At 44.0% G+C, this 20,812-nt stretch overlaps 3 protein-coding genes and 2 non-coding genes across 11 annotated transcripts in view; 1 reads left to right on the plus strand and 4 right to left on the minus strand.

The window, feature by feature from the left end:
• SUMF2 (sulfatase modifying factor 2) overlaps window positions 1–2,737 on the minus strand; it is a 15,683-nt gene extending 12,946 nt beyond the window's left edge. For all 3 annotated transcript variants that reach the window (XM_050783513.1, XM_050783512.1, XM_050783511.1), the window contains exon 1: window positions 2,358–2,737. In XM_050783513.1, coding sequence (XP_050639470.1) covers window positions 2,358–2,421 — 64 coding nt within the window. In that variant the 5' untranslated portion in view covers window positions 2,422–2,737. The remainder of the gene's footprint in view (window positions 1–2,357) is intronic.
• Window positions 2,738–2,755: 18 nt separating this feature from the next.
• On the minus strand, window positions 2,756–15,123 carry CCT6A (chaperonin containing TCP1 subunit 6A). Its single transcript, XM_050783493.1, has 14 exons — window positions 14,771–15,123; window positions 14,274–14,337; window positions 12,275–12,409; window positions 10,978–11,151; window positions 10,366–10,469; window positions 8,665–8,775; window positions 8,245–8,404; window positions 8,064–8,146; window positions 7,121–7,217; window positions 6,394–6,541; window positions 5,863–5,996; window positions 4,924–5,026; window positions 3,997–4,069; window positions 2,756–3,737 (listed from the first exon to the last, which is right to left on the minus strand). Exons 1-14 carry the CDS (start codon window positions 14,905–14,907, stop codon window positions 3,665–3,667), a joined length of 1,596 nt encoding a protein of 531 aa, XP_050639450.1. The 5' UTR covers window positions 14,908–15,123; the 3' UTR covers window positions 2,756–3,664.
• Window positions 6,206–6,340, minus strand: LOC126951835 (small nucleolar RNA SNORA15). Its single transcript, XR_007724682.1, has one exon. It is a non-coding gene; the product is annotated as a small nucleolar RNA SNORA15 (small nucleolar RNA).
• LOC126951843 (small nucleolar RNA SNORA22) lies at window positions 11,270–11,403 on the minus strand. Its single transcript, XR_007724690.1, has one exon. It is a non-coding gene; the product is annotated as a small nucleolar RNA SNORA22 (small nucleolar RNA).
• A 31-nt stretch (window positions 15,124–15,154) lies between the features above and the next one.
• PSPH (phosphoserine phosphatase) overlaps window positions 15,155–20,812 on the plus strand; it is a 43,335-nt gene continuing 37,677 nt past the window's right edge. For 4 of the 5 annotated variants that reach the window (XM_050783530.1, XM_050783528.1, XM_050783526.1 and 1 more), the window contains exon 1: window positions 15,155–15,756. The gene's annotated coding sequence lies outside the window, so the exon portion shown is untranslated. The remainder of the gene's footprint in view (window positions 15,757–20,812) is intronic. The other variant, XM_050783531.1, reaches the window with a different exon arrangement.

The following is a 20,812-nucleotide window of genomic DNA, read 5'->3' on the forward strand; positions in this document are numbered from 1 at the left end:
GGCTGGTCTCAAACTCCTGAGCTCAAATGATCCTTCTACCTCAGCCTCCCAAAGTGCTGGGATTATAGGTGTGAGCCAACACGCCCAGCTGAGATTCAATTTCTTCATCTGAAAAATGGGAATATCTATGAACGACCATAGCTTGTTAATAAAAGAAAAAATAATAAGTATGAAAAATAGGGATAATATCTCACTATCTCTTGGGTAGTAGCTGTGTCAATTAAAATAACATGGAACCAGGAACAATGGCTCAGAGACAGGGTGCAGAGGCTAAGGCAGGAGAATTGCTTGAGCCCAGAAGTTCAAGGTCATAGTGAGCTATCATTGTGTCACTGCACTCCAGCCTGGGTGACACAGTGAGACCCTGTCTCAAAAAATAAAAAATAAAAAGATAATAGTAACAATAAAATAGCATGGGTGAAATGTTGACCACATGGTAGATTTGCACGTACCTCTTTCTTCCTCTACACAAGCCCTTGTCCCAGCTAGGCGAATTTAGACACTCTACCCTAAAATACACCTAGCACTTTCTTTCCATCCTTCTGCTTATGCTGTTTCTCTGCCTCTTCCTCTCCACTTACTGACCTCTTATCAGTTATTAGTGATTCTAACCATTATATGAGCCAGAAGAGAAGCATATAATACATACATGTTTGACAGTATATCCCTGGCTCCTGCTATAAGTGCACAATTATTGCCAAATAGTTGAATGAGCACCTTTAGACTTGTATGAATGCCTCAGAAAATCATGGAATTAAAAAGGACGGGCCAGGTGCAGTGGCTCACGCCTGGAATCCCATGCTAGGAGGCCCAGGCAGGCAGATTACCTGAGGTCAGGAGTTCGAGACCAGCTTGGCCAACATGGCGAAAACCCGTCTCTATCAAAAATACAAAAATTAGCCGGGCGTGGTGTCAGGTGCCTGTAATCCCAGCTCTCAGGAGGCTGAAGCAGGAGAATCGCTTGAACCCGGGAGGCAGAGGTTGCAGTGAGCTGAGATCACACCACTGCACTCCAGCCTAGGTGACAACAGTGAGATTCCGTCTCAAACAAACAAACAAAACCAAAAATTAGCTAGGTGTGATGGTGTCCACCTATAATCCCAACTACTCCGGAGGCTGAGGCAGGAGAATAACTAGAACCTGGGGGCAGAGGTTGCAGTGAGCCAACATCGCGCCACTGCACTCCAGCCTGGGGGTAACGGCAAGACTCTGTCTCAAAATAAATAAATAATAAACAAAAAAGGGTCTTTGCTTCAACCTCCTTATTCCACAGGAGCAAACCAAGACTCGAAAAAGAAATATGACTTAAAGAGCTAGTTAGCAGGAGACAGGACTAGATTCAGGTCTCTCTACGGTGCTGTTTCCAACAGGCCACATTTCTTCAGCTTGATGCACCACTTCACAGTCTTTCCAAGAAAGTGTCTAAGCACTACAACTTCTTTCAAGGCAGAGTCCTCGTCTTTTGATGTTCCTCAAGATCCTATCTTTGGCTCTCTTATTCTGACACATTCACACTGATTTCATCCATTTTCAGTTTTTCTTTTTTTTTTTTTTTTGAGGCGGAGCCTTGCTGTGTCGCCCCGGTCGGAGCGCAGTGGCCCGATCTCGGATCACTGCAACCTCCGCCTCTCGGGTTCAAGCGATTCTCCTGCTTCAGCCTCCTGAGTAGCTGGGACTACAGGCCCCCGCCACCACGCCCGGCTAATTTTTTGTATTTTTTTTTTTTTGAGACGGAGTCTCACTCTGTCCCCCTTGCTGGAGTGCAGTGGCCGGATCTCAGCTCACTGCAAGCTCCGCCTCCCGGGTTCAGACCATTCTCCTGCCTCAGCCTCCCGAGTAGCTGGGACTACAGGCGCCCGCCACCTCGCCCGGCTAGTTTTTTTGTATTTTTTAGTAGAGACGGGGTTTCACTGTGTTAGCCAGGATGGTCTCGATCTCCTGACCTCGTGATCCACCCGTCTCGGCCTCCCAAAGTGCTGGGATTACAGGATTGAGCCACCGCGCCCGGCCAATTTTTTGTATTTTTAGTAGAGACAGGGTTTCATCATATTGCCCAGGCTGCTCTTGAACTGCCTGACCTCGTGATCTGCCCGCCTCGGCCTTCCAAAGTGCTGGGATTACAGGCTTGAGCCACCGGGCCTGGCCTCTCTTTCCCTTTTTTAGGTTTGAAAGATTCCAGCGCACGAAGTTGAAAGCACAAGGCAGTGAGACGCCACCGGCGCCAAGAGCGACCTCCCCAGCCGACTGCTGCAGCCGCATCCCGAAGGCGAGCAGAGGGGCCTCTGGCTCTCTCCCGCCAGGGCGGAGCACCCCATCTCCTTCCCAGCGCCCCGGGGATGGACGGCCGGTTCACTGACCTAGCTTGAGCCATGCGCCGACCAGGAGCAACAGCAGGGACAGGAGGGGTACTAACCAACCCATGCCGGAATCAGGACTGGCGAGCTGCGCCGCGCACACGCGCGGCCCCACTGCGCATGCGCCCTCCTTCACTGCAGCGGTCAAGCCCTATGCACATGCGCAGACTGCTCCACCACCCACCACCCACCCCTTACCCTACAGTTCAGCAGGGGGAAACTTACAGAGCGAGGCGGAGGACTCACCACACCACCTTCAGGGCCGCCCAGCGAATTAAGGAAGACCACGTTTAAGGGTCCCTTCCGTTCCAGAGACCCCCTCACTACTTTTTTGAACTTTTGGGCAGTTTACATTCCCCTTAAGATTGCTTTTGTGCGTCATACCATTCAAGACCAGAAAGGAGGTTTCAACTTAACATTTATTGCACAACTCACTTCAGGCCACTGCTGACCCCCCAAAACACAGCCTAGTAACACACAACTTCACCTTCAAGGGCTGCTGAGATAGACCAACTATATAATCTCGTGGAACGCAGTAATTTGGGTGAGAAAAATATGACACTAGAGGCTTTGGGATATTTTGCATAAGCAAAAGTTCAGAAGCTTGAAAACACAGTCGGCCTACAAATCTCAAATTTCACCCAATAACCGTAACCCTTAGTCACCACGCCTTGTATCATCTTTTTACCTCTGCCTGTTTTTGCCTCTTTACACTTGCAGCTCTCTCAACTCCCTCGCCTCTAGCTTACTCCTCTTCCCATTTCCTACAACTTAACTTTGTGGAGGGGGGGAGCATTTTAGCAAAGCCATTTTAAAAGCATTCAAAGTCCAACTGACCCAATGCATTTACTCAGAAATTTATACTAACAAGGATGCTTTCAAAATTTTAAATTACTTGTTTATATTAGCATAAAAATTTTAAAACCAAATGTTTAACAATAGGGTACTGTTGGATAATTTAACATACGTCTACATAAAATTAAGCCATTAAAATTTGCTTTTCAAGGAATATTTAATAACAAGTAACATATGCTTATCTAACATGGAATTTTATGTCACTGCTGCTAAAGCAAAACATCCTGTTTACTGGGTAAAAGAGCTGCTTTATGTGTATACGCTTCAGTGCAATTTTTAAAAATACTGTAATTTCAGAACTTCCAAATTTCAACAGATGCCAGTGTTCTCTCCTTTTTTCATATGGGAAAATTCCTTTGGAAATCATTTGAAGCTTGGACAAAAATTCCACAGCTGTATTCTCTCAGGATCACTTTGCAGAGTCTTCAAGACTCAGATACAGAGGAAGCTTCAATTCAACCTTTCAGAGAAGACATTCCAGCTCGCATGATCTCATCAACCAAGAGAATGTTGGTGGCAATCACAGTGCTGAAAGGGGGACAAAAATAAGATGGCTCAGATGATTAGGAGTCCTAATTCGACTCAATTTCCCACTTCCAACCAAGCTGCACACATTACATCCAATTAAATTTTCCCCTTCCCCTCTAAACATCAGAGAGGGCTAGTTCAGTTTCCATACTTCCAGCTGATTACATTATTCATGGGGGGAAAAGGAGCAACTAAACAGAACACACCAAATGAAGAGTATGATTCTCTAACAGTTTAGTTTTCATTTTCCCAAACTTACCAGGAGTGAAGAAGCTGTTTCTTTACACAATAGTTATCCCACACACCTACTTCTGCTGCTACCATTGGCTCACCTAAAAAGCAACCAAATCTTCTTAAAGTAAGTTCAGTCAATAAGAACCAACAATATTGTGTGTGGCTTTGCTTATCACTGATGACTCATTTTTTCCAGCATTAACTATGAGAGTTCAAAGCTTCTCTGTTAGCCCAATTTTCTACTCTAAACACAATATTTGATGAGTGTCTGACTTCTACTGAGAAGTCCTGAACACCGCCCCCCTCTTCTTCTGGATAGATTTGTTTACTCATACTGAAGTATAGCACTTCAACTATAATCTGGCTAAAATGGACTGATCATTTCCCTCATTCCGGAAACCTTTTCTATTAAATAATAATGCTGACAACAATAGGTCTTGCACATACTGCATGGATGTACCTGTCATCTCCTACTTTGTACTTAATTTGTGTTGTTTTGTTTACAGGAACCTAAGATTAGGGCTGTCACCATTTCACTACATTTCGAGATCCCCTTTTCTGGCATTAATTGCTATCTTTAGCTGGTTTTCATCCAGGAATATAATCACCAAATCTATTTTATCATAGTACTTGATTAAAAACTAAGTAAGGCAAATACAATATGAAAATCCTTCAACATTAATCTGAACCATCTACCACCACTCAACATCTCCAAAATTGTATCCCCAAATTACTCATGTCTACCTACTCTAGTCCCTTAATTATACCTAGTCATTCCATTTTTTATTAATATCCTATTTTATCATATTTTAGAACCCAGAGTTCCCTAATAGTAGTGGTGTCAAATTGCAAAGCAAAACATTTTTTTTTGGTCCCCATTTTCAATCTTTCCTGGCTTCAACTCACATGTATTACATCTAGTTTTCCCTCTACAACAGTTGCATTCTCTTACCTGTGTTCAGGTCCACACCCACAAGCTGACCTGATTCTGAATGTTCTGCTTGAATTTTAACTAATGTTTCCTGAAGGTCAAAACCAGAGTTCTGAGCAAGAACCTAAAGTAAACAAATTTAATTCTTGAGAAAACAGGAATAACTGTTTAAAAAAAAAAAAGATAAGAAAAAAAAGAAAAAGAAAATCTCAGCTTGGTGCAGTAGCTCATGCCTGTAATCCCAGCACTTTGGGAGGCCATGGCAGGTGGATCACCTGAAGTTGGGAGTTTGAGACCAGCCTGGCCAACATGGTGGAACCCCATCTCTACTAAAAAATAAAAAAAAAAAAAAAAAAAAAAAAAAAAAAAAAAAAACCCACAAAAACCTAGCTGGGTGTGGTGGCAAGTGCCTGTAATCCCAGCTACTTGAGAGGCTGAGGCTGCAGTGAGCCGAGATCGCACCACTGCTCTCCAGCCTGGGCAATAAGAGCAAAACTCCGTCTCAAACAAACAAACAAACAAAAAAATCTCATTGCATGAAGACAGAACATTTATGCTTCCTTCAGAGAATAACCAGACACAAGTTACTGATCAATTCTCTCATCTACCTCAAACCCAGCAGCAATATACCAGTCATAAATTATACCTCAAAATTAGTATATAATAGAAAATAGTATCAGTTTAAAACAAAAGCAAAAAGCAAGTTTGTACTCAAGTATAACCCCTAATACTGCAAATATTAAACTACAGGTTATCTCTTGTTATCTGAAACGTCAGTTATTCAGGCCTCCCAGAGAAACCAAATACATTTGGATGATGAGGAATACCTGTTCTAGAGTCAGGAAGAAAACTGATCAAACTTGGCTTATCCAAAATCCACATTATGAATAAAGCCTACATTATCAAAAAGGTTTGATCAGCTAAATCTTTTAGAAGATTGACTGTTAAAAGCGTGCACACCTTGGGAATAATGAGCAACGCATCAGCAAATGCTTGGACTCCAAGCTGTGCCCTGCCCTTTACACTGGGCTTATATTTAATCAGGGCTTCTGCCATTGCCACTTCCACAGCACCAGCACCTGGAACCACACAGCCTGTTGAATGGGGGAAAAGGAAAAATGCTAAGAAAACTGCAGAACTAATTATGAACAACAACTAAAATACACATATGAAAGCCATTAATTTCTTACAAATTTACTATGACAAAATACAAGCGACTAACATATCAAATAGGAGAATGTTTCAACAGAATGGCTTCACTAGCCGCTGGCAGCTCTTTCAACAGATCAGTATTATTTCATTTATCTGTATTCACCTTTAATAATGATATGCTATGAAAAACCTTAGCATACCATTGGTCATTCTAAAGGGAAGACTGCTTTTGCATGGTGTCTGGCTGTGTAAACTACTGATAAAAGAACACAGTATTCGGCCATGCCTTTCAGACCAGCAAAACAATATAATAGAATTGAAATACAGTGAGGATCTTACCATCATCAATAGCATTTTTGACAGCCCTCAAGCCATCCCTCACTGCATCTTTGATCTGAGTGAGTGTGTGCTTGTTTGGTCCTTTGATCAATAATGTGACAGAACGAGGGTTGTTACATTTCTCAATAAAGGTGAACTTCTCTTCTCCCTATGTGTAGAAAAAATATGATTTTCAAAAACAGGATTTGTGCAGAGAGTGAAGACAGAAGAGGGACTTACAGAGAATGACAAGCAGCATATTAATAAGGAATAAACTTGATCACATTAAAGCAAATTATCTTCTTTTGAAAAATCACATATAAAAGAAATGGGATTTTCCCCAAACAAAAATCTGATCCTGAATTTCAATTAATTTTTCTGCTCAAGACTTCATGAACACAGTGGCTCATGCCTGTAATCTCAGCACTTTGGGAGGCTGAGGGTGAAGGACAGCCTGAGCCCGGGAGTTTAAGACCAGCCTGGGCAACACAGTATGAACTTATTTCTACAAAAACTACCAAAAAAAAAAAAAAAATTTAGCCAGGCATGGTAGCACACATGTCTGTGGTCCATTTGCTCAGGAGCCTGAGGAGGGAGGATCACTTGAACCCAGGAAGATGAGGCTGCAGTGAACTGTTACCACATCACTGCACTCCAGCCCGGGCAGGAGTGAGACCCCATCTCACACAAACAAAAATAATTCATGAGCTAAAAGGTTCTATTACCTTGAAGAAGAAAATACACTTACCAATGTATACTCATACACAAGTCCTGCATGGCCCAAGCAGTCAGGACTTAGGTCGTCAAAAGAATTCAGGGCTACCCCACCACAAGCAAGAGTCAGCCTGAAATAGCATTTTAAGGGAGATGGATAAGCAATGTTACCAGTGAATTTCAAAGACAAGACCAGTAATTTTTAGGAAGGAATCTTCCAGAATTACACACAAAATTACATTTTAAAATGTACTTTAATCTAAGCCTTTCCATTTGCCATCAACCAGCTGAAAACTAGCATTTTCTCTTAACCCTCCATTTAAACCACTCTCCCCAAGTCAGCAAATGAAATCTAAAGGTGGACAAGAGCTCTTTATTAGCCAGGCATGGTAGCTCACACCTGTAATCCCAACACTTCGGGAGGTTGAGGTGGGTGGATCACTTGAGGCCAGGAGTTTGAGAACAGCCTAGCTAACACAGCAAAATCCCATCTCTACTAAAAAAACACAAAACAATTCAGTGAGCATGGTGGCAGACACCTGTAATCCCAGCTACTCGGGAGGCTGAGAATCCTATGAACCCAGGAAGTGGAAGTTGCAATGAACCAAGATCATGCCATTGCACAGCACGGCAAGACTGTCTCAAAAAATAACAATAAAATAAAAAAAATTTTTAAAAAGCTTCTTATTGTGGTGAGCTCTTTGGGAAACAGTATACTGAATTCAGAGACAAAAAGTAAAATAATGTTTACAAGGGGCAAGGGGGAGGGAGAAATGGGGAGTAATTATTTAATGGGTATACAGTTTCAGTTTGTGATGATGAAGAAAGTCCTAGAGATGGACAGTGCTGACGGGGTGCACAATGTGAATATAGTTAACGACAATTCATTGTACAGTTGAAAAACCCGAAAATAAATTGTAAGGAAAAATAATCCTAATTCACTTGCAAAATGAGTAAAAGTCAAATTACTCGGATACCTCTCCATATTTCTCCTTTTAGCTCTGCGCAGAGCGACTATGCCTTCTTTTGAAAGAGCATCTAAGGAAAAGGGGTCAATTCCCTATAACAAAAATAAAAATTAATTTCAACATCTTTCACCTTAAAAGCAAAAAGGATGATACATACTATTTAGTTTATACATTGGGTTTTCATTCTCACCTTTTGATTAATAACAACAAATCCTTTATCTGAATCACCACAGACTTTCCTTTTCAGTTCTATTATTTTTTTAACTTTATCTTCAATGAATTTTCTTTCAGCTTTTACGAGTTTTTCTCTCTCTTCTGCACTTTTGTAAAAAAAGCCAGAACTCACTTCTCTATTAAGAAAAAAAAAAGGTTACAGAAAACAGGGAAACATTCTAAGAAAGTAGCTTCTGAAACTGGTTTAGTCCTAAGATTTAACAGTTCACTAAGCTCGAATCCTGTCCCTTATACATCTTCAGAGACTGTTTCCTGTAACTCCCCCAAACCAATTTGAGCATTATTGTCCTTACAGTGGGAAACAAAGTTTCACAAAAAATAACTCCCCTAAAATACGAAGTTCCTCGATTTCACTGTTAAGGGGCTATAAACTTACGTTTTTTCATACTCTAATGATACGTTACAAGTGAGGACATATGCATCCTCCACCCTTTTCTTCATATCAGGATGCCGTGCTCCATGGTCCAAAACAAGCCCTCTGATTAAGCTGTTCAAAACACACAAAATTACGGTTATTGATTTTCACATGGGTATATAATATGTTAAACACTCAACTAAGAAGGTATTGATACTTCATGCAGTCACATTTTTTTTTTTTTTTTTTTTTGAGACAGAGTCTCGCTCTGTCGCCCAGGCTGGAGGGTAGTGGTGTCGTCTTGGCTCACTGCAAGCTCCGCCTCCTGGGTTCACACTATTCTCCTGCCTCAGCCTCCTGAGTAGCTGGGACTACAGGTGCCCACCACCATGCCCAGCTAATATTTTTTGTATTTTCAGTAGAGACGGGGTTTCAATCTCCTAGCCAGGATGGTTTCAATCTCCTGACCTCATGATCCGCCTGCCTCGGCCTCCTAAAGTGCTGGGATTACAAGCATGAGCCACCGTGTCCAGCTTATTTCTTGAATTACTTGAAGATCCCGTGCTGTACAGAAAAGTCTGCAGAGATAGTCTCACTAGTAGGCTGTCAAACTGTGATGACGTCCTTTAAAAACATGTTTTCTGCCAAGCGCCTGTAATCCCAGCACTTAGGGAGGCAGAAGTGAGAGGACGCCTTAATCCCAGGAATTTAAAACCAGCCCGGGCAACATAGGGAGACTCCATTCTCCACACACACACACAAAAAAGAAAAACACAAACATTTTCTAAGTCTTTGAAAAAAATTTTTTAAATTTCTCTACTACTTCTCATTATGCTTCGTACCTAGCACATCAATAAATGCCAAATGACTGATGTCATTCACTTTTCAGAATCACTCTAACCATAAATATAACATCACATTCACCTTATTTCAGGAGAAAATATTACTAAAAGTAAAAACAATATTCATCTAGCAATTTATCCAGCTTACATCTTCAGGTAAATATACAACATTTTATACCCAAAGATATTTTAAAAATTGCCAACGATTTCACGCCTGTAATCCCAGCACTCTGGGAGGCCGAGGCGGGCGAATCACGAGGTCAGGAGATTAAGACCGTCCTGGCTAACATGGTGAAACCCCTTCTCTACTAAAAATACAAAAAGAATTAGCCAGGCGTGATGGCGGACACCTGTAGTCCCAGCTACTCAGGAAGCTGGAGCAGAATGACGTGAACCTGGAAGGCAGAGCTTGCAGTTGAGCAGAGATTGTGCCACTGCACTCCAGCCTGGGCCACAAGAGTGAGACTCGGTCTTAGGAAAAAAAAAAAAAAAAAAAGCCAACCATATATTGTACAAAGCACCCCTAAATTTCTAAACACAGTTTATTTTTTGTTTTTTTGGGACGGAGTTTCACTGTTGTCACTCAGGCTGGAGTGCAATGGTGTGATCTCAGCTCACTGCAACCTCCACCTCCCAGATTCAAGCGATTCTGCTGCATCAGCCTCCCGTGTAGCTGGGATTACAGGTGCGTGCCACCACGCCCGGTACACCCAGCTAATTTTTGTAATTTTAATAGAAACGGGGTTTCTCCATGTTGGCCAGGTTGGTCTGAACTCCTGACCTCAGGTGATTTGCCCGCCACGGCCTCCCAAAGTGCTGGGATTACAGGAGTAAGCCCCCATGCCTGATCATTAGTATTTCACAGTATTCTACCACCTACCTTGTATCAGTTTCAGATTTATGTTTCATCTCCATGATCTCAATCATGAAGAGATCAATAGGTTCATCTTGTTTTTTAATGGCCAAAATGGAGTCCACTACAGCCTGCAATTGGAGGAGCATAACCATTAAGTAAATTCAATTTGCAGCAGCAGAAACATCTTGCTTTTCCGAAGGCTAGACAGTTTCATTTTACAATTATACACTGATTTAAGTCTTTTTCTATGAGCAAACAGAATATATGTAAACAGCAACAACTGAAGCCATTTACATTTCTGAAATCTCAATCTGTAATTCCCAAACATTAACATTAATTAACATTAACAATTCTCCTGTTTCATTAAAAATACTGGTAACTTGGAAGCTTTCTAGTAACAAAATCTCCACTTTACAAACCTTTTAATGAAAGCCTCAATTTTACTTTTATAACCCAGTTACGTATACTATTATTTGAATTTCCTCATTTTAGAGACACAAATTAGGTATTATTGCCCCAAAAATGAACCTATACAGCACCTTGTAATTGAAATTGGGAATTATATTCATGTTTCTACTATCAGAGATTTTCTATATAGGTGTATTATACCAGACACAGACAACATTTAATATATACCTCTGTTAAGACATCTGCAAGTTCAGCATGAACTTTAGTACGAAGAGATGTTCTGGCCACATCTATAAGTGTTTCCCTGTCCATCTCTCTGCTTACTTTGACTTCTTCCAAAAACTGAAGGGCCTTTTCCTTTGCAGCTTCAAATCCTTCAGTGATTATTCTGGGATGAAGGCCCTACAATAAACACACATTAACACTTGCATCAAGTAGGTACAACCACAGTTCCTGACAAAGTTCAGTTAATTCCTGAAGGGGTATTCTGGATCATCATACCTTTGAACACGAGGTAATATAATGTGCTGGCTTTCAGAATACATTTAAAAGGATAAATATTCCTTTCAATGCAGAGGAGAAGAACAGGTAATGCTCTAGCACAGGGTCAAAGCCAAGGAAACTATAAAGCACACTTGGGTATTCACTGTGCAAACCACTCTGAATCATTCAAAATTGACACTGTGTCCCAACCAAGGACTCGCAGATGGTAACATTATTCTATCTTTTCTTTCTTTCTTTTTTTTTTTTTTGGAGACGGCGTTTCGCACTTGTTGCCCAGGCTGGAGGCAATGGCACGATCCCGACTCACCACATCCTCTGCCTCCTGGGTTCAAGCGATTGTCCTACTTCAGCCTCCCAAGTAGCTGGGATTACAGGCATGCGCCACCATGCCCAGCTAATTTTTGTATTTTTAGCAGAGATGGGGTTTCTCCATGTTGGTCAGACTGGTCTCGAACTCTCGACCTCAGGTGATCCGCTCACCTCGGCCTCTCAAAGTGCTGGGATTACGGGTGTGAGCGACCACGCTTGGACTATTCTCTTTTCTATAGGTAATCTCAAACTAATTCACATCATTTACTAATTATTTAATAAAGACTGCTCTCTTTTTCCAGGAAATTCTGACAACAGATTCATACTCACTGAGGTTTGTTTTAACCTTGGAACTAGTCAGGGCTTAAAAAAGTGGAATTTATCCAAATATAAGCTTTTGGATGCTTTTTTCCTAACAAATATTCCTAGTCCTAAACATTCCACTTTTAGATCTAAATTATTAATCTACACTAAGGACAGATACAAATCACATAGGCAATGCAACTTCATTACAAAATTATTTTCAGGCCAAGAAAGGTTCCATAACCTGTCCAAGGTCACAATTTGTTTTAGACCAGGACAAAGACCCAGATTTAAGCCCCCTAGTTCTACTGTATGGCCTCAGCTATTAACAGCACATCAATTTGTATAAATAAGTATCAGACACTTCCTATATACAATAAAATATTACAGAAACAAGAGTTGTGCATACTTCAGAAATGTAGAGATCCGCCTGTTTCAGTAGTTCTCCAATGATTAGGACATTGGAAGTCGTACCATCACCAGTTATATCATCCTGGGCTGTTGCTACCTTTGCTATTAAGGAAGCTGTTGGATGTTGAATTTGCTGAAAGTAGAAAAAGAATGAATCACTTAAAACAACATGAAGCAGTCTAAATATAACACAAACAAAATGTAGGAAGGGCCTCTTTATGTGCTATCTACTTGAAAAAGCTACCCAAGTGTTTGGCTACAAATTACTTCGATTAGCTATCACGCACATGCAATTATGATTGAAACGTTTTCATGTGTAATTTATTTCCCAGGTTATCTCTACTTTACAGATGAGGAAGCTTGAGGCTAAGTAAAAGTTTACTCAAAATGACAGAGCTACCAGTTAACAGTAAAACATAATTTTACATCCTTGCCTCTTTATGGCAAGTGTATGGCTCTAGTGAGAATAAGTCAGGTATCTCCTAAAGGGCACACACATCGTAATTATTTTTGTAGGTTTGTAATTTTTTCAAAGAAAACTGAAAGACTTCTGGAGATTGGAGAGAGGTTCCAGTGGGAGGAGACTTCAGAGGTGGTAGCAACAATTTATTTCTTAGCTACAGTGGTGGTTGTGTGTGTCCATTTTATAATTTTTTCTTAAATTGTAAATGTTCAACGTGCTTCTCTCTACTTATGCTGTATTTCTCACACACTAAAACCCAAATAATTTTTTGTTTTGTTTTGGAGACAGTCTCTGTCACCTACATTGGAGTGCAGTGGCACAAACTCGGCTCAATGACACCTCAGCCTCCCAGGTTCAAGCAATCGATTCTCCTGCCTCCGCCTCTGGAGTAGCTGAGACAACAGGCATGCAGGACCACGTCCGGCTAATTTTTGTATTTTTTGTAGAGACAGAGTTTTACCACGTTGGCCAGGGCTGGTCGTGAACTCCTGGCCTCAAATGAGCCACCTACCTCAGCCTTCCAAAGTGCTGGGATTACAAGCATGAGCCACCACACCCAGCCCCCAAACAATTCCGACATCAAGTTTAACTATGCTCCACTTTTCCAACACGGGCCACCATTGAGCCCACTAAAAACAAACACTACACCTCCTAGGTTACCAAGTCCTTACTAAAGATATTTCATTTGGATGTTGATAGCTTGGTACGCTACTAGTAAAACCCTAAGTATTATTCTGAACTCAAATCAGCAGGAAATCATTTCCTGTTCTTGAACTGCTAAGTTTTGGGAATTCAGGGGATGAGTAAAACGCATACTCCCCCCAATAATCTCATATTCTCCATCCCTAAGACTTGCAAAGAGACAGATTTCAATCCCCTCCACTTGGAGATGCAGATGAGACCTAACGGAGAAATTGCTGTTTTAAAAAGAGAAAAACCGGCTGCGTGCGGTGGCTCACGCCTAGTAATCCCAGCACTTTTGGCGGGCGGATCACCTGAAGTCAGGAGTTCAAGACCAGCCTGGCCAACACAGTGAAATCCTCTCTCTACTAAAAATACAAAAATTAACTGGGAGTGGTGGCCCGAGCCTGCAATCCTCGCTACTTGGGCGGCTAAGACAGAAGAATCGCTTGAATCCGGGAGGTGGAGGTTGCAGTGGGCCAAGATTGTGGCACTGTGCGACACAGCAACACTTCGTCTAATAAAAACTAAAAAAAAAAAAAAAAAAAAAAGAAAAAAAGAAAAATCATCCTCATGCATTTTGCCCATGTGATTGTGTCAACCTCTCAATTTTTCAAATTTTATAATAATTAACTTTAATATACAATTACAGTCCTTTAGCCCAGACTGTGAATAGCAAAAAAGCAGGAATTCAAAGGCAGAGCTGTCAGACTCCAGGCACTGTACTATTACTGATTACATGCCACTTCTAAATGTTCTCCTGCCTTGAAAACGGACACTGCAAATCTTTCCACAAAGCAAACAATCTACGGAAAATCAAGACCTTTCTGACCTAGAGCAGAGCACCTCTCACCATTTCGTGAAGCAGCACATTGCCGTCTTTAGTAAGTTTGATGTCTCCAGCGCCAGAAACGAGCCTGTTTAAGGGACAGAAATGAATCAGAAGTGACTTTTCAACGATAACTAAAAGTCCCATTAGAAAACGGGCTCTTCCCAGATCTTACGGAGCCAGGGATATGGGGCTAGTTATCTCCCGCAGGCTGGAGGAACAGGTGTAGTGCCCACCCCGTCCCCGCAGAGATTGTGCCGAGTCCTCAGAGTGCCTGGAAGCCCCAAAGGGAGGGGAACGCCGCGCTCTAGAGACGCTTTGTTCTCCCCAGAGACGGCATGAACGCTAGAAGAAATGGCTGGGACGGTGGGGCTTAGCAGAGAACAGGACCGACCCCGAAGGACGCGGAGAAGGGCGGCTGCGGAGCCCCGAGGCGGCGGGCTCCAGCCCGTGGTCCCGGACCAGCCAGGTGCGTGGCGGCGCGCGGTGCCCACCCGGCCCTCCCTTCAGCCCCGCCTCACATCTTCATGGTGCCCTTGGGCCCCAGGTTGGTCCTTAGCACGTCCTGCAGACCCCGCGCCGCGCTGATGTTGACCGCCAGGGCCGCCTGCGCTCGGGCCACCTCGGCCTTGGGGTTTAGGGTTTTCACCGCCGCCATCGCTGCTCCAGCGGAGGAAAAGCAAACGAGGCTGAGAACCCAGAGCCGGCGCGGCGTGGCCAGGAGGAACTATCCGGGTCTTCTGGAAAAGTCGGCGCGTCCGGCCCGCCCCCAGCGTGCCCGCGCGCCTCCGCCATTGGGCCACAGGTCGTCCGGCGCCCGCCCATTGGTCCGTGGCTGCACGGCGCCTACGGTCCCACCCCTCGCGCGGCGGCCGCGGCGTCATTGCGCACGGGAGGAGCCTATTCCCGGCCGACCGTGCTCCTTGGTTCCGGTGTCGCAGCTCAGCGGGGCCCAGCTTTGTAGACCCGGGAGCCCAGGACGCAGGCGGGGCTTGTGCTTCGTGGGGGCAGGGCGTAGGGTGGGCCTCCTCCCGCCTCTACTCTCGCGGTTTGCTCCTCAGTCTCCTTTCTTTGCTGATTTTATGCCTTTCTTTCTTTTTTTGAGACGGAGTCTCGCTCTGTCGCCCTGGCTAGAGTGCGGTGGCGCGATCTCGGCTGACTGCAAGCTCCGCCCCCCGGGTTCGCGCTTTTATCTCTTTCATTGGAGCTTTCTGGACCCTGTGCTTGACGGTGCCCTAGGTGGCTTGGAGACACACGCGAGTCTGATAAGCACCCTGCCCCGGGATCATGCGGTGCTGTGAGGCCTAGCGAAGATGAAGATAGAATGCAAGGTAGAAAGTGCTGGATACCTTTAGAAAGCTGCAGAACTGGTGCGATGGGAGTTGAGACGTAAGAACCTGCCCGTCCGTAGGGCTCTGGATGCTGCTGAGGCCCGAGGCCCCCATGGCACATTTGAAAACTCACCCTTGTAGAGTCATTCCTGCCTTTGAGAGGACTCCCTATTAAGGTAAATTTCCAAAGAGCTCCACAATTGTTTCCAGTATCCAGTGTCCCGCCAAATACCAGGGATTCCGTAACACGTGATATTTTACTTTATTTATATTATTTTTGTAGACATAGGGTCTCACTATGTTGCCCAGGGTGGTCTCAAACTTCAGAGTTCAAGTGATCCTCCTGAGTTCAAGTGATCCTCCCGCCTCGGCCTTCCAAAGTGTTGGGATTACAGGCGTGAGCTGCCGCGCCCGGCTGATATTTTATTTTTAATAAATAATGGAAATTGTTCTGAATTCAAAAGGCACCAAAGGGCATGTAGTGGAAATTAAATCTTCCTCCCACCTCTAGTTCAACACTAGAGACAAAGTTACCCCTGGATACTCTATGAATTTTCGGAATGCTTTCTGAATTTATAAACTTATATATGAATATAATCATTTCCTCACACAAATGGCAATTCATAATACACACTGTAGGGTGTGTTATACTTTAAGTGTCTTGGAGATTGTGCTATATCAAGACTAATAGGAAGTCCTCGGTAACAGCTGCGTGATGTTCTTTGTAAGAATGACACAACTAGGGGCCAGGGCTCAGTGGCTCACGCCTGTAATCCCGGCACTTTCGGAGGCTGAGGCGGGGGCATCACTTGTGCCTGAGAGTTCAAGATCAGTCGAGGCAACATAGCGAGACTCCATCTATACAAAATATACAAAAATTAGCCGGGTGTGGTGCTGCACGTCTGTGGTCCCAGCTACTTCGGAGGCTGAGGTGGGAGGATCGCTGGAATCTGGGAGGCGGAGGTTGCAGTCAGCTATGATCTTGCCACTGCACTTAAGCCTGGGCGACAGAGCTGACCCTGTCTCAAAAAGAATGACACAACTAACTGGTCACCTACTGACTAATGTTTAAGTTGTTCCTAATCTGCTATTCAGGCTGCAGTGAACATCTGGATATATGATGCTTTTAGGTGGGTTTGTGTATTTGAGAATCACAAAAACATCTATATATGTGACTAGTAGCACTGCACAATAGAAGATGAGTTATTAGTTCCATAGGCATTACGTGGTGTGCATTCAGATTTATTATAACTGCTGTTAAAAATGTTATGAGGAGGCCAGACATGGTGGCGCATGCTTGTAATCCCAGCACTTTGGGAGGCCGAGGCGGGCGGATCACTTGAGGTCAGGAGTTCAAGACCATCCAGGCCAACATGGTGAAACCCCGTCTCTGTAACAATACAAACATTAGCCTAGCCTGGTGGTGTGCATCTGTGATCCAAGCTACTAGGGAGGCTGAGGCATGAGGATTGCTTGAACTCAGGAAGCAGAGGTTGCAGTGAGCCAAGATCATGCCACTGCACTCCAGCCTGAGTGACAGAGCCAGACTCTTGTCTCAAAAAAAAAAGGCCAGGAACAGTGGCTCACACCTGTAATCCCAGTACTTCGTGAGGCCGAGGTGGGCAGATGACTTGAGGTCAGGAGTTCAAGACCAACCTTGCCAACATGGTGAAACCCCATCTCTACCAAAAATATAAAAAGTTAGCTGGGTGTGGTGGTGCACGCCTGTAATCCCAGCTATTTAGGAGGCTGAGGAAGGAGAATCATTTGAATTCTGGAGATGGAAGTTGCAGTGAGCCAAGATCATGTCACTGCACTCTAGCCTGGGCAACAGAGCGAGACTCCTCAAAAAAAAAAAAAAGGCCAGGCACAGTGATTCACGCCTGTAATCCCAGCACTTTGGGAGGCCGAGGTGAGCGGATCACGAGATCAGGAGTTCGAGACCAGCCTGACCAACGTGGTGAAACCCGTCTCTACTAAAAATACAAAAAACAAATTAACTGGGCATGGTGGCCGGCGCCTGTAGTCCCAGCTACTCTGGAGGCTGAGGTGAGAGAATGGCATGAATCCAGGAGGTGGAGCTTGCAGTGAGCCGAGATGGTGCCACTGTACTCTAGCCTGGGAGACAGAGTGAGACTCTTTCAAAAACAAACAAACAAAAAAAACCTAGAGGATGGGTTAATGGGTGCAGCAAGCCACCATGGCATATGTATATCTGTGTAACAAAACTGCACATTGTGCACGTTTCCCTGAATTTAAAGCAAAAAAAAAAAAAAAAAAAACCAGGTGTCGTGGCGCATGCCTGTATTCCCACCTACTTGTGTGGCTGAGGCAGAATTGCTTGAACCTGGGAGGCGGATGTTGCAGTGAGCCAGAATCGCAGCACTACACTCCAGCCTGAGTGATAGAGCGAGACCTGTCTCAAACATAAAAAGAATTTGTAAAAAACAGTAAGAAGAATTCCCATACTCTACCCACAGATCCTTCTATTGTAAACATCACATTTAACCCTGGAATAAGAAATTAACATTGATGCAGAATCCAATCTATAGATTTCATTCAAATTTTGCTAATTATATCATGAATGTTCTCTCTCTGGCCCAGGATTCTATTTATCTAGAATTACTCTTCACATTTACTTGTCACGTTCTTCAGTCTGGAACAGTTCTGCAATTTTTCAGTCTTTAATGATCTTGGCATTTTTTTTCAGTACTGTCCTGTTATTTTACAGACTGTTCCTTACCTAAGGGTTAGTTAATGTTTCCTTATGATTTTTTTTTTTTTCAAATTTTTTAAAGACGGAGTCTTGCTCTCGCTCTTTTGCCCAGGCTGGAGTGCAGTGGCGCTATCTCTGCTCTCTGCAGCCTCCGCCTCCCGGGTTCAAGTGATTCTCCTGCCTCAGCCTCCGGAGTAGCTGAGATTACAGGCACCCACCACCATGCTGGGCTAATTTTTGTACTTTAGTAGAGTTAGGGTTTCGGCATGTTAGCCAGGCTGGTCTCAAACTCCTGACCTCAGGTCATCTACCTGCCTTGGCCTCCCAAAGTGCTAGGATTAAATGCATGAGCCACTGCACCTGGCCTGATAGTTTCTTTTTTTTTTTTTTTTTTTTTTTTGAGACGGAGTCTCGCTCTGTCGCCCAGGCTGGAGTGCAGTGGAGCGATCTCGGCTCACTGCAAGCTCCGCCTCCCGGGTTCCTGCCATTCTCCTGCCTCAGCCTCCCGAGTAGCTGGGACTACAGGCGCCCACAACCGCGCCCGGCTAATTTTTTGTATTTTTAGTAGAGACGGGGTTTCACCATGGTCTCGATCTCCTGACCTTGTGATCCGCCCGCCTCGGCCTCCCAAAGTGCTGGGATTACAGGCGTGAGCCACCGCGCCCGGCCCCCTGATAGTTTCTTATGTTTAAATGCAGGTTATGGCCGGGCGCAGTGGCTCATGCCCGTAATCCCAGCCCTTTGGGAGGCCAAGGTGGGTGGACCATGACGTCAAGAGATTGAGACAGTCCTGGCCAATATGGTGCAATCCCGTCTCTACTAAAAATACAAAAAATTAGCTGGGCATCGTGCTGCACGCCTGTAATCCCAGTTACTCAGGAGACTGAGGCAGGAGAATCACTTGAACCCGGGAGGCGGAGGTTGCGGTGAGTGGAGATCACGCCACTGCACTCCAGCCTGGGCTATAGAGCAAGACTCCGTTATCAAAAAAAAAAAAAAAACCAGGTTGTTCATTTTTGGCAAGAACACCAGAGAGTATGTGTCCTTTTCAAGGCATCATAGGAAGAGTCACATGATGTCAGTTTTTCTCATTCCTGGTGATGTTAACTTTGTTCACTTGGTTAATATTTGCCAGATTGCTCTACTTTAAAGTTACTAGCTTTTCTTTGTATTTAATAAGCATTTAATAAACATTTTGTGGGAAAATATGTGACTGTTCTGTTTTTCATCAGAACAGTGCCTACTAATTTAAGCATCCATCGATTTTGTTGTTGTTTTTGAGACAGGGTCTCACTGTGTCGTCCAGGCTGGAGTGCAGTAGCTCAATCACACAGCTTACTGCAGCCTGAACCTCCTGGGCTCAGCTTCTTATCTCAGCCTCCTGAGTAGCTGAGACTTCAGGTGTACACCACTATGCCTGGCTAATTTAAAACTTTTTTTTTTTTTTTTAGAGATAAGGTCATGCTATGTTGCTTGGGTGAGTTTCAAACTCCTAGGCTCAAGCAGTCCTCCTGCCTCAGCCTCCCAAAGTGCTGGGGTTACAGGCATGAGCCACTGTGCCCAGCCCATCAATAATTTTTGCCTGAAACAATTATTACTGTGATCTTTGTACGAAAGTCCTCCATGGATCTGTTGCGTGCTTACATGTCTTGCTGTGTGTGCCAAGAATGCAAGGCCCAAGAATGCTCTTTATTTGGGGCTTTTCTCAGAGTTGTTTATACAGCTACTAATCTTCAGAGACAAGTTAATGTTTCCTCCTGGACAAAGAGCAGGCTTGCCCACTGCTTGGTATAAAAACAATAGATTTCAGCCTGGCATAGTGGCTCATGTCTATAATTCCAGCTTTTTTTTTTTTTTTTTTTTTTTTTTTTTTTAAGGTGGAGTCTCACTCTGCTCACTCTGTTGCCCAGACTGGAGTGCAGTGGCGCGATATTGGCTCACTGCAGCCTCCATTTTCTGGGTTCAAGTGATTCTCCTGCCTCATCCTCTTGAGTAGCTGGGACTATAGGTGCCCGCCACCACGCCTGGCTAATTTTTGTATTTTTGTAGAGACAGGGCTTCACCATGTTGGCCTGGCTGGTCTCAAACTCTTGACTTCAGGTGATTTCCCCCGCTTGGCCTCCCAAAGTGCTGGGATTACAGGTGTGAGCCACTGCGCCCAGCCATCCCAGAACTTTGGAAGGTGAAGGTGGAGGATCCTTTGAGGCCAGGAGTTCGAGATCAGCCTAGGCAACACAGTGAGACCCCATCTCTACAAAAATAAAACAATAAAACAATAAACGAGGTGGGCAGATCACCTGAGGTTGGGAGTTCAACACCAGCCTGACCAACATGGAGAAAACCCATCTCTACTAAAAAAATACACAATGAGCCAGGTGTGATGGCACTGTAATCCCAGCTACTGGGGAGGCTGAGGCAGGAGAATAGCTTGAACCCAGGAAGTGGAGGTTGCGGTAAGTCAAAATAGCACCATTGCATTCCAGCCTGGGCAACAAGAGCGAAACTCTATCTCTAAA

Source organism: Macaca thibetana, chromosome 3, assembly GCF_024542745.1.
Source record: "Macaca thibetana thibetana isolate TM-01 chromosome 3, ASM2454274v1, whole genome shotgun sequence".
NCBI lineage: Eukaryota > Metazoa > Chordata > Mammalia > Primates > Cercopithecidae > Macaca > Macaca thibetana.

Excerpts from the sequence above, each read along its gene's own strand:
- CCT6A (XM_050783493.1), bottom strand. The coding sequence starts at position 14,907 with ATGGCGGCGGTGAAAACCCTAAACCCCAAGGCCGAGGTGGCCCGAGCG. Across the intron at positions 14,338-14,770 it reads CCCAAGGGCACCATGAAGAT|GCTCGTTTCTGGCGCTGGAG; the intron begins GTGAGGCGGGGC and ends TCCCTTAAACAG. Across the intron at positions 5,997-6,393 it reads CAAAAATGCTATTGATGATG|GCTGTGTGGTTCCAGGTGCT; the intron begins GTAAGATCCTCA and ends CCCATTCAACAG.